This window comes from Nothobranchius furzeri, chromosome 9, assembly GCF_043380555.1.
Source record: "Nothobranchius furzeri strain GRZ-AD chromosome 9, NfurGRZ-RIMD1, whole genome shotgun sequence".
Lineage (NCBI taxonomy): Eukaryota > Metazoa > Chordata > Actinopteri > Cyprinodontiformes > Nothobranchiidae > Nothobranchius > Nothobranchius furzeri.
In genome coordinates this window covers 8,592,004-8,605,208 of record NC_091749.1, presented here as the reverse complement: position 1 = coordinate 8,605,208, position 13,205 = coordinate 8,592,004, and the positions used below count along the sequence as shown (strand labels likewise).

Here is a 13,205-nt window from a genome sequence, read left to right as displayed (position 1 = left end):
TTGGTTTTGAAATAAAACCCAAAAAACGTCACTCAAAGAGCTCAATCCTACAGTCCTCCGCAGAATCCTCTGCCGAGTTTTCACACATGTTCCCCACACCAAGCACTGCTGCACGCACACATGTTCCTGCAGGTAGTCATAATACACGGCCAGCCGTAAGGGTGCGCTCCATTTGCGCTCTGGCCCCAGCATCCGGCCAGGCCCAACTCGTCCCGCTCTCCCCACGCCGTTGGGTGGGGCGGGATGTCATGTCGCTGTCTCGACCACGCGCGGCGGCACAGTGCGCAGCTCCATCCGCTTGCACTCTGTCGCCCCCGTGCACAGGCCCGGCTCCCACTTGTCCTTCACTCTCTGACTCCACGCTCCGTGGTGTGGACCAGCCTGTTCCAGCTGTTTCGCACTTGCCCTTTCGAGCGCAGCCCTCCATGGGTCGCCCCCAGTTCTCTGGTACGGGCGACGGCGGTAAGGGCGCATGCACAACCCTCAGATGTTGTTCACGTGACCGCGCACACGCGTCCATTGTCGGAACGCGCGCACGAGTGGCGCCGCCTTTGCATCATGAGCAAATGGATTTCGGACACCATTCATTGCGGTCACACACTTCATTTTGAGGCCACTCCACCTCCCTTCAATGGGATCGTGGAGACGACGTTCACATCGCAAGTACAGTCTCAGGCGCTAGAGCTGGAGCTGCGGGAACTTCTGTCCAAAGACGCTATTTCCCGAGTCCCTCGCGGACAAGAACTCTCGGGTTTCTACTCCCGCTACTTCGTATTACCGAAGAAGTCGGGAGGAATGAGGCCGATTCTCGACCTGTCCCTGTTCAACTGCTCCATAGCAGTAATGCATTTCCGCATGTTAACGATGAGACAAGTCCTGGAATATGTGCGCCCCGGGGATTGGTTCACGTCAATCGACCTGAAAGACGCATACTTCCACATACCAGTAGTTCCAAACCACCGGAAGTTTCTGCGTTTTTCGTTCAAGGGAGTTCAATATCAGTTCAATCGCCTCCCTTTCGGCTACTCGCTAGCCCCGCGCACTTTCTCCAAATGTCTGGAGACCGCGCTGCAGCCACTGCGCACGGAGGGAATGAGGGTCTTATTTTACCTGGACGATCTTCTCCTGTGCGCTCGGTCCGAGGACGAGGCGTCACAGCAAACCAGGAGGTTGACAGAGCATCTGTCAACCCTAGGGTTTTCTATAAACTGGGAAAAGAGCTCCATCCTTCCATCCCAGTCGATTGTGTATCTCGGGGTGGAGTTGGACGCCTCCCTAATGAGAGCACGTTTGTCGCCTGCAAGAGCGGCAGATCTCTCCACGGTGATCTCCCGTGTTCAACCCCGCAAGATCATGAGAGCCCGGTTAGTCATGAAACTCCTGGGCATGATGTCCGCAGCCCATTCAGTAGTGCCGCTAGGTTTGCTGCGCACGAGGCGCTTGCAACGCTGGTTCGTCCGCCTCCGGGTACATCCAATACGTCAGAAGAGACGTATGTTGAGGATTCCCCCTTCAGTGGGCGGGGACCTCGCTCACTGGGGGAACCCCTGCATCCTCTCACGCGGGGTTCCCATCGGACGTCCTGCGTCACACGTATCTGTGTTTACGGATGCGTCACTGTCGGGGTGGGGGGGCACGTGCTTGTCCCACACGGTGGCAGATCGTTGGCCCTCCCACACGCACGAGCACATAAATGTGTTGGAGCTTATGACAGTGAGGAATGTGATCAGACACTTCGCTGCCCTTCTCGAGGGCCGTCATGTCGAAGTTCACACAGACAACCGGGTAGCGGCAGCCTACATAAATCGCCAAGGGGGAGTTCGATCCCTCCCACTGTTGCGTGTCACCACAGATTTACTGTGTTGGACACATGTCCACCTGCTGTCCATCAGAGCCATCTACATTCCGGGGGTACTGAATGTAGCGGCAGACATCCTGTCGAGAGGGGGACCCCGCGACTCCGACTGGCGTCTACATCCTGCACTGATATCACAGATCTGGATCAGGTTCGGGGAACCGTCTGTGGATCTGTTCGCGGCTCGCGAAAACGCTCAGTGTCGCCTGTGGTTTTCCCTGAGTCCCCGGGACGGACCCCCGCTCGGGGCGGATGCCTTCTCACACCAGCCCTGGCCTCGAACGCTCCTTTACGCGTTTCCACCAGTCCCTCTGATTCCCCGTCTCCTGGACCGAATTCGGTCGGAACAGCTCTCGGTGATTCTGGTGGCTCCCAGGCGCGTGTCCGCGTCATGGTTTCCGGACCTGCAAGCGCTAGTGTCCGGCTCCCCGTGGAGGCTCCCGTGGAGGGCGGACGCCCTTCTCCAGGCGGATGGGATAATCAAACATCCTCCGGAAATAGGCCAACGGCTGTGGGTCTGGCCGCTGAGCGGTCACGCTTAGAGGCTTCTGGGCTGCCGCATGATGTGGTGGCCACGATTCAGAGTGCGCGGGCGCCCTCTACCATTGCCTCTTACGCTGCTAAATGGGCAGCTTTCCAGAACTGGTGCGCAGAACGGAATGTTCAAGCGCTCTCCTGCCAGCTGGCGGATGTCCTATCGTTTTTGCAGATACTGATGGACAGGGGCCTCGCATTCAGCACTGTTAAGACATATGCTGCAGCTATCTCATCATGTCATCAGGGTTTTGGAGATAGATCTGTTTTCAATCATCCCCTCACAAAACGTTTTCTAAAAGGTGTCAGAAGGAACAGACCTGTGTCCCGCCCGCTTTTTCCCCAATGGGATCTAACGGTGGTTCTGCACGGCTTATCTGAAGCTCCATTTGAACCCTTGGACCAGGTCTCACTCAAGTTCCTGTCGCTTAAAACTGCATTGCTGCTGGCGCTAGCATCAGTTAATAGAGTGAGTGACATAACCGCCCTCTCAGTGGCTCCCGCATGCCTCAGGATCCGGGAGGATGGCGGGTCTGCTGTTTTATGCCCCAACCCAGCCTTTGTGCCCAAAAGCATTAATGCTTCCTTCAAATCCAGGTCAATTTCATTGGCTGGACTTTTTCCTCCTCCCCATAATTCTGAGGAGGAGGCGGCTTCTCACCTTCTCTGCCCGGTGCGCGCGCTTGCACGATATGTGTCACGCACTTCAGGGATTCGTCGCTCACGAAACCTGTTTGTGCACTACAGGGAGTCTTCCCTTGGTCAGGTGCTGTCGGCCCAGCGCCTTTCACGCTGGCTGTGTGACGCCATTTCCCTCGCTTACACATCATCAGGGCGGGATCCCCCTGAGGCACTCGGGGCTCACTCGGCCAGAGGGATTTCCTCTTCGATGGCGCTCCTCAGTGGTGTGTCAATGGAAGACATTTGTCAGGCTGCTTCATGGGCTTCATCCTGTTCCTTTACTCGTTATTATTTACGAGATGTGTCTTCAGGTTCCATCACTCGTTCAGTGCTTGGACCCCAGCAGGCTAAATGAGTGCTTATGGCACCTCATTGGCCTTGCTGAGATGGATTTTATCCTCTTGTGGATGATGTTTTTTAGTGGGGGCCCCTCTCTTATCGTGCCTGCCTCAGTCGTTAGGCCTGGTCTGAGGCTGAACGTCCCCCACTAGAGGAGATTTGATTGGGTGTGTCCAGTGGTTGTGTTAACCAGTGGGGCGTAAACCCATCCAGCTGCGCTTTGTTCCAATAGCAGCTAGCTTAAGGGCTAAGACTAGACGAAATAGAACGTTGGTTACGTATTGTAACCCCAGATTCTATGAGTCTAGTCGCAGCCCTTAAGCCACTGGCCCCACTGGTTATGATGGGAAAAAGAGCCATTGGAGGTGAGCAGTGGGGTCACTGCGGTTATATACCACGAGGGGGCCCACTATTGGTGGGCGTACATTTAAGCTCTTCATGATTGGCTGATGCGGAGATCATCCTTCCAATAGCAGCTAGCTTAAGGGCTGCGACTAGACTCATAGAATCTGGGGTTACAATACGTAACCAAACCAACGTTCCCTCCTTCCCTCCATTTTTGTCCCCTCCATAGTTTTTTTAAATAGTGCTCAGTTGCACATATCTTGAACCGCAGAACGCTGTTTCTATTAATTTCACAGTATTTTAGTGTTGTAATTTTGTCCTTACTGTACACTGTTACTCCAGATTCTTAAATGTTATGTTTTTAGCTTTGTGTGGATAAGTCAAATTACACTTGATTCTCCTCACACACACACACACACACACACACACACACACACACACACACACACACACACACACACACACACACACACACACACACACACACACACACACACACACACACACACTCACACACACACACACACACACAATTTAGATGATTAATGATTTAGCTTCATATATATATATAGTGGAGGACTGCCTAAATTTTGCAGACTAACACAGATCTACCTTGTGATTCACAATGTTTTCTCTACTGATTATGCTTCCTGGTGTAGATGTGTAAATGTAGAGCGTCTGCGTTCCTATGAGCTGTCAGCCACACCGGGAAGCCTGTCTATGAATCTGCGGTCAGACTTCAATGATCCAACCCCACTCTCTGCACACAAGATTGATGGCATGCTGCTGTTGACCCCCAAGAGGTTCATACAAGTGAGACCACTGGTGAGTAATTCTCACAATCTGCATTTTTGATGACACATCCTAAATAACATGACTATATATGTATGTATGTATATATGTATACAGATTTGTCTTTTAAAACTGGTGAATATACAATTTACAGGTAATGCCTTTATGCTATGAGTATTAGAGCCACTGATGGAAAAAAAATATAGAATTCTGAGAAAATAAGTCATAAATCTGAGTTTAATCTCAGAGTTCTGACTGGTACCTAAAACAAAAAAAAGGGGGAAATTGGGGAAGATTATGAGGGGGGATCAGAATTCTGACTTAATCTTAAAATTCGGGCTTTTTTTTTGTTTTGATTTTTTTTAACAAAAACAATTCCTAAATAGTTTTTTGTTTGTTTGGTTTTAGGTTCATGAAAAAAGTCAGAATTCTGACTTTAATCCCAGAATTTTGAATTTATCTGACTTTTTTTTTCTCAATTCTTTTCTTTTTCTTCAGTGACTCTAATACTCTTAGGCAATAAGGCAGTATTAGGGCCACTGAAGGAAACAATTGAATACTGAGATAAATGTCAGAATTCTGACTTTATTTATTTTATTTATTTTCAGAATTTTTTCTTCTTCAGTGGCCCTAATACCCCTCCGTATTATGTAATGTTAAACAATTCAAATTAATTTTTGAATTCAGCAGTTTATCATTGGATTTAGATGCATATATCACTGTCTTGGAAAATTGGTCAGAGCAATTTGGTATTGAGTTTGATTAGTAAACTTGACAGTATTTACACTCTTAATCTTCTTAGGAATTACATGATGTCCACACAAGGCGTACCACTGTTCTCCATGCCCTTCCTGTCTATCTACGTGAGGAAACCTCTGGATTTTTGAGGACATGTGTGGTAAGTCCCAGTATTGTAAATTTGAACAAATCATTCTATTTATTTATGCATAAAGACAACACAAGGACAACGCACATGAACATTTTGGAAAAAGTGCCATTGTTTCAACTACAAACCTTTGGCAAGATGTTTAAGCCTGCCACACACGAGAGCAATCAGCTGAGCAAACGGCCTCGAAGGACTGTTTGCTCAGCAGATTGCTCGCCAAGTGCGCCTGATTTTCACTGAGTTTTCCGCCTCACGAGACGCTGAGGTGAATATCTGAGCAGTTAGATATTTTCTGCCTCACAGGGGTAAAAACTCGCTGTGTGTGCACTACTGAGCTGCTGGCTGAGCTGAAATATTCTAGTGGCCAATCAAAGCACTTTCTCCGCTCACATGACCCCAAGATGTATTCAGATACAGCCCCTTACCCTGTCTGCGTGTCTGAAAAATAAACAAAATGGTACCTTGCGGATCGATGGGCCCACTGTTTCCATTACCCTTTCGGAAGGATTCTGGGTCTTCCAGGTGCATCTCTTGGAGTAAATTGGCATAAACTCCTTGCCTGGTCCATCTTTCCAGCTACTGTACCCATATTTTCCTAACCTTGAAACGCCGGTGGCGGCGACGTTTCAACAAAAAAGGATAGGCATTTCCTCCGTTTCCAGCTCTGTCTCTGTGTTGTTTCTTTTCTGACATGCAGACAGGGGGCTGCCATCTTGGGGTCATGTGAGCGGAGAACGTGCTTTGGTTGGCCACTAGAATATTTCAGCTCAACCAGCAGCTCGGTAATGCGCACACGGCGAGTTTTTACCCCTGTGAGGCGGAAAATGTCTTAACTGGTCAGATATTCACCTCAGGGTCTCGTGAGGCGGAAAACTCTGTGAAAATCAGGCGCACATGGCGAGGTATCTGCTGAGCAAGCGGTCATTCGAGACCGTTTGCTCAGCAGATGGCCCTCATGTGTGGCAGGCTTTAAGGCACTGAGAAAAATCAACAATCACTGCAAAGAATTCAAGCAGCTTTCATTAGCATAACACTGGCACACACGGAAGCCATCTCACTTTATTCGTAAATGAGAGCACAAAGCAACAGAATGAACGGCAGTAGGGCTGGGCGATACGGCCTAAAATCAATATCACCATATATTGAAGATCTCACCTCGATAACGATAAGTAGACGATAACTACAGGAATGCGTAGCAACAATATTTGTCCACTAGATGGGGCTGTCTCGTGTATTACAATGACTAAAATTTTACATGACTCAAGGTGCTACAGCTTCTTAAAGGGACATAAATGTGGCCAACTTACACATCTTTTCATTTTTTTATTATCAAATTTATTGACATGGGAAAAATTATCTGGATGAGAGACAAGAAATTTGATAACGATAAATCTTTGATATGTTGCCCAGCCCTAAACAGGAGTCTTATCAGACTGCATTTATTGTTATTTACATGAAAATCTACTGAAATAAAAATGTCCACAGTCAGAGTTTCAGTTCAGATGTGATTAGTGTATGATCTCCCTTTCATTTTTGTAAGGATGATACCAATGAGCCGGACCTCAGGGATGCAGCAATTGTCCTCCTGACAACCATCACAGATGATGCCGAGAGTCCAGTTACGTACGACCCAGTGAGAATCTGTTATCCTAGAGGGTGATGTGATTGTCAACCTCTCCAGCCTTCCTGATGCCTTCCTGGTAATGTTCGGCCTCATCTATGCCTTACATCTAGATTATCCGAAGGGACTGACCAACACATTTGTGTTCACGCAGAAAATCTTACTTGGTCTTGATGAGTCTAAACTATCACCCAAGCTGCAGAGTCAAAAATGACCTGATGTTAGATGTGTAACTCAAAATCTGAAAGAGTGGTGGATTCAGATGGCTCACTCTGTTAGAGCATTGTCCACATCCACAATGTAATTTACTATTTGTCTGCTCTTTAATTGTTGATGTTAAAGTAACACACCACCATTTGGGCAAATATGTTCATTTTCCACTTCTCCTTGAGTTAACCCTCCCACTGTCCTAATGGGTAGGACCCCGCAAGGAAAGTTGACCATTGAGCAGGGTTGATGGTTTATCCCTTGAGGTCCACGAGGCAGGGGTGAGGTGGTGCTCACTCCTCACCCCGTCACGTGGACCTCAAGGGATAAACCATCAACTCTGCTCAATGGTCAACTTTCCTCTCGGGGTCACCCATGAAGACAGTGGGAGGAACAGTTGAGTTTTACCTTTTCTCTGTTCGTCCAGCCGTTCTGAGTCTGGCAACTCCATTTGTGGCTTTAGTTTAGCGTGAATAATTGAATCGGATTAGCCCATAGGCTAATCCGATTCAATACTCAACTAGTTTTATGCCAAATGGCATAAAGTACTCACTGACTTACTTGATAGTGGTTAGTGTAATTCATATTTTGTTAATGTTGAATCGATGTATATCCTGATGTTGCTTTAAACCACCTACTCAAAGAAAGACTACACACTGCTGTTGCCAAGTTTTCAAAAGTGTGCGTTTGTAATTGTTTCTTTCAAATTTTGTTTTATTTTCTGTTTGAGTTGGCTTAATCAGTAACTTTAATTTGATCATAATTTGAAAATATATTTAATATAAACTCCAAATATTTAAGTTTATTTATGGTCTGATATACTCAAATATCTGAGTTTATAAACTCAGAAAATATGAGGCAACTGATTGCCTTACATTTTTTGAGTTCTGCCTACTTATTCGGGTTTACAGTGTACGAACTGTAAAGATTTTGTGGTGTCAGAGTTCACCTAACAGTTCAAGTGTTCATTTTTTTGCTTTGTGTGTTCACAGGGCATGCTCAGTTGAAGTTTCCCTCTGCGCGTTCAAGATGTAAGAAAAATAACACGAAAGAAATGCAACAATGAAAACTTCAAAAAGGCATCAACAACCAAGCAAGTGGATCCATAAAATGGACTGATTTTTAAAGGCATTTTTAAAAAGTCTTTCAAAATGGACAGAATTAACGCGTCATGTTCAGAACAGTTTGCGTTCTCATCTTTGATTAATCCTGGTAAACAGGTCTGTTTTTGTTCTGTTCTAATTCTCTCTGTTTAATAAATTTAAACAAAATGACTTAGCTATTTTATTTACTTTTTTTCTCTGCATAAAGACGAAGTATCAGTAAATAGTGGAAAGTAAATGTATTGGTAGTAAGCAAATAGCAGATGTTAAATGTTACTTGCAGTATGTGTTTATAGAAAAAATAGAGATACTTAAATGTACTAAAAGAATATTACGTCAAGTTTACTGTAAAGTGTACTTTCAAAACTGTAAGTATACTCAATTATATAAGAAGTACACTACAAGTAAACATACATTATAACTTTAAGTATAATTTTAAGTATACATTCAAAGAGAAAAGTATACTCAATTATTTCAGAAGTACACTACAAGTAAACTTATAATGTTACTTAAAGTTTATTTTTAAGTATACTTTCAAGGGCAAAAGTTTACTCAATTTTATTAGAAGTAAACTTATACTGTTACTTTTAAGTATACTTTCAATGAGAAAAGTATACTCAACTATATCAGGAGTACACTACAAGTAAACTTATATTGTTACTTTTAAGTATACTTCCAAGGAGAAAAGTATACTCAATTATATCAGAAGTACACTACAAGTAAACTTATAAGTATACTTTCAAGGAGAAAAGTATACTCAACTATATCAGGAGTACACTACAAGTAAACTTATATTGTTACTTTTAAGTATACTTCCAAGAAGAAAAGTATACTCAATTATATCAGAAGTACACTACAAGTAAACTTATAAGTATACTTTCAAGGAGAAAAGTATACTCAACTATATCAGGAGTACACTACAAGTAAACTTATATTGTTACTTTTAAGTATACTTCCAAGGAGAAAAGTATACTCATTTATATCAGAAGTACACTACAAGTAAACTTATAAGTATACTTTCAAGGAGAAAAGTATACTCAATTATATCTGAAGTACACTCCAAGTACACTTGTGAGGTTACTTTAAGTATACTTTCAAAGAGAAAAGTTTACTCAATTATATCAGAAGTACACTACAAATAAACTTAAATTATTACTTTGAAGTATACTTGTAGTATACTTCAAGTATACTTTTAGCGGCCCAATTTAGTCCCAAGGAGTATACTTCTAAGTAAACTTTAAGAACAAGTATGCAAATAAACTTCTGTACACTTAAGTATACTTGAAATTAAATACTTAAAGTATACTTCTTTTTCGTAAGGGGTGTTCCACAGAGTTAGCTCCGGTTGTAGCTAGGTGGCTACATCCGTTAGCTCGGCTCCCAACTCCGCGTTAGCTTTGGGTTAGCTAGGGTTAGCTTCAGGTTAGCTTATAGGTAGTTCGACCGGGTGTCGTCAGTCGATCCCAGCCTTACAGCCCCACCCTCAGCTCCTCCTCTCTTCCCTTTTATGGAATTGTCTGGGCTGGACGGAACCTGTGACACGGTCAAAATGGCGGTGGTGGCCACCTCCCATTTTAGACAAAAAACTTGTTATTGGAGGCTATGGAAACCCATTGTCCAGTATATATGTTGATGGTTTTGACACAAATAACCTGGTAACTGGATAACGGCTGGTACGCATGTATTCAGTAGTACAGTTACAGATGAATTGGGCCTAAAGGGTCGTTTGTGGAAGTGTTTTTTTCTTGGATGGTTTGTTTTGATTGCTGCTGAGTAGAGGTGACCTGCCATTTTGTTATACTTTTTCACTTGTTTTCCTTTAGACAGGAGCTAGGTTTAGATACATGTCTTTATTTTACTGGTTTGTTCGTTTAGGGCTTAGTCAGTTTTCCTGGAGTATTAAGGTAGTTTGTTTTTGTTTTTTATTTTGGCCTTGGTTCACCTTGAAGCAAATGCAGTGTTTTAAGCTTGTTAGAAATAGATTAATCCTACCCTAACCAAGGTTCCTTGTTAAAACTATGTGGTTTTATAAGGTGTTCTTTTCTTTTGTTTTGTTGTTTTGATTGTTTACACATCATAATGAGGTTTGCTGTTGTTTGGAACACTAAGAGTTTGAATTGAAAGGCCATTAAAGATGAAAGTTTGGCCGGCATTGCAAATCTTTATGATCTCCTTTTGTTTTGATTTGATTTATTGTAGTTTTCTAAATTCTGGGTTAATGAGTTATTTTTGGGTTCAAACCATGCTGCACGACTCTGCCCCCTGTTGACGTGTTCTGGAAATTGCCAGTTCCTGTATATTGTCCTCACGTGTGTTGGGCCTGATTTTAGCATTGGGTGATACCATGTATGTTGATGCGTTCAGTTTCTGGTGACCCCTGCCTCCACAGTGGAGTGATGATTGGACTGATATTAGGTGCACACTCTTACTGGAAGGAATTACCTTAAATATTGGATGGTTGTTGCTGAAAACAAGTCAAATTCCACAGTGATCTCCCACAATTTTCTTGTGCTTTCTCGCCGCAGGCCGTGAAATAAGGAGGTTGGGTCCTGATGAAGGTGCTGATGCAAACAGATGAGGCAGCTGGAGGTCACTCCTCATCACTCCCGCTGCTGTGAAAATGCTGAGGGGCCACCTGGACTCAACTATCCCAGCGCAAGCTCACCGATGACAACAGATAAGTTAACGAACTGCTTTAAGCTTGCAGGGTCCACCACACAGCTGCTGATGATGGTGGTCGCACTCATGGCTCTGCCCTGGAATCGCCCCTCAGCACCTGACGGAACGATTGAGACAGCAGCAGTTGTGGGAGTACTGGAATAGGAACTGAATCAACAAATTGAGATTGAGGCTCCTCCTGAGCCCATCTACATGGTACCGTGACTTGCCTCCACCGAAGGCACCTGGACCTCAAGCACCAGTGCCCAAATCTCCCGACTGGTTTCATGGCTCCCCGACCATGATGACACGCCCTAACCATCCAAGCCATTAAGGAAAGTGCACCATCCCACACTGCCACAACATCAACAAAGTTGCTGGACACGCCCTTTCTTCAGCCTTGTAATGACTGGACGACCTTTACACCCCCCATGGAACACAAATGAACATGTTCTCGCAGTCCCCTCAGTCATGGGAACGGGACCCCTGAAGGATACATCTGGAAATGCGAAGGCTCTCTACCTGAACCTGCCACACAACTGGTGTGGAATTTGCAGCCTGGCTCGCCTGCACCCCGCCTCACATGAGGTCACAGAGGACAGGGCCGTCCTTACGAGGACATCAGAGCTGAAGTAAGAGAGTTTAAGTCTGTTATGACCAACCGCCCCTTCTCCACCGACGAAAGCCGCGCCCCTCACAACGACGGCCCCAAAGGACTCTTCTGCATCACCTTTCCCCACTCTGAAACCACAAAAATGCAACACCATCCTGAAGAGGACACTGTTTTGCTCAAGCTACAGTTTCCAGTCCACGGACAAGCCCTTAGACCTCCGCTCTGCCACAGTTAGAGCTGCGTACATTAACTTTCCCCCTCCAGCAACTTCCTGAAATCCAGAGAATCGACTGGAGGATCCTGAAACTAAATGGATTAGCTGACTACTGGTAGCTGGTATCAGCTCAGGTTCAAATGTCTTACACTGTTATTTTTATCCTAGTCATGATTTGCTTGGTTATAAGCTGTGTAATCCCTTGTCTGAAGAATATGGTAAAAAAGCTAATGACAACTGCTTTGGTTCAGTACACGCTGCAGCAAAGAGAGGAGCTGGAAGAAGAAAAAGAATACATTGCCTAATAAAGCTGGTTTCATTATGATTTCAACAATGTAAACTACAAATTCTGTAACCGTTGTTGATTGATGTCCTAGTTATCAGCTCAGTTGATTTTTTTTATCTTTTATCTTTTTACTTTATCATGATAATTACTATTATAATCATCCATTTTATTACAGCTTGCCACCTATTGATGCAGCCTTCTTTTGTTATCTTTTTGTGTGTTAGACTTTGATTTTTACAGCTACAAACATGCTTACCATAATCGTAGTATTGTTATTGTTGTTTTATTACTCTGCCAATTATAGAGGATGAATCTAACGTTTACAGGGAGGAATGTTAGATAAAAACTGATGTTAACATTATTGAACTAATATTAATGTCTTGACTGTTAAATATCTGGTGTCTTATTAAACGTAGCTTCATCCTTTTTCATCCTGTTGATAGATACCAGGCTCCAGTATGTCTTACAGGGAGGAGTAGATTTTACGAGGAGTATGACCTTGCCTTGGCACTGACCTTTATCAGTAAAACTCCCTTGAGAAAAGTCTAGCAATGGCTTTGTTGATTTAGGGTGCACCTGGAGAAAGTTTAGACTACCTTTTACAGCTTCCCGCCTGAGAGTCTAAGGAATGTCAAAATGTGTGTGCGTTAATCTTTGTGAGCTTAATAAATGCTTTCGGAGGACGTCAGTCTGATGAGAGTGAACTGAGACCCGTGCTCAGTATGTATTCATTTCCTCTCCACTTTGCAAAGTCTAAAATGATTGTTTATCATTGATATTGGTGTTGATTGATTGATTACTATAACCCCCTGTGCTTTGAACTTTCCCTAAGGTAATCTTGGATTGATAAAATTACCCATCACTACTCCCCCCATTTGTCCAGATCTGGGCTAATATCAGATTTTAACCATAGACCCTATCAAATAAAAATGTTTTAAGCCTAATCTTAAAAGTAGACAAGGTGTCTGCCTCACAGACTAAAGCTGGGAGCTGGTTCCACAAGAGAGGAGCCTGATAACTAAAAGATCTAACTCCCATCCTATTTTTAGATATTCTGGGAACCACCAGTAA

At 44.3% G+C, this 13,205-nt stretch overlaps 1 protein-coding gene across 1 annotated transcript; it reads left to right on the top strand.

The window, feature by feature from the left end:
• Positions 1–1,524: 1,524 nt before the first annotated feature.
• Positions 1,525–12,844, top strand: LOC139071719 (uncharacterized). Its single transcript, XM_070554630.1, has 4 exons — positions 1,525–4,579; positions 5,349–5,444; positions 6,973–7,132; positions 8,253–12,844. The coding sequence occupies exon 1, from the start codon at positions 2,247–2,249 to the stop codon at positions 3,423–3,425; it is 1,179 nt and encodes a 392-aa protein (XP_070410731.1). The 5' UTR covers positions 1,525–2,246; the 3' UTR covers positions 3,426–4,579; positions 5,349–5,444; positions 6,973–7,132; positions 8,253–12,844.
• The last annotated feature ends 361 nt before the right edge of the window (positions 12,845–13,205 follow it).

Coding starts and splice junctions, on each gene's coding strand:
- LOC139071719 (XM_070554630.1), top strand. CDS start 2,247: ATGGTTTCCGGACCTGCAAGCGCTAGTGTCCGGCTCCCCGTGGAGGCT.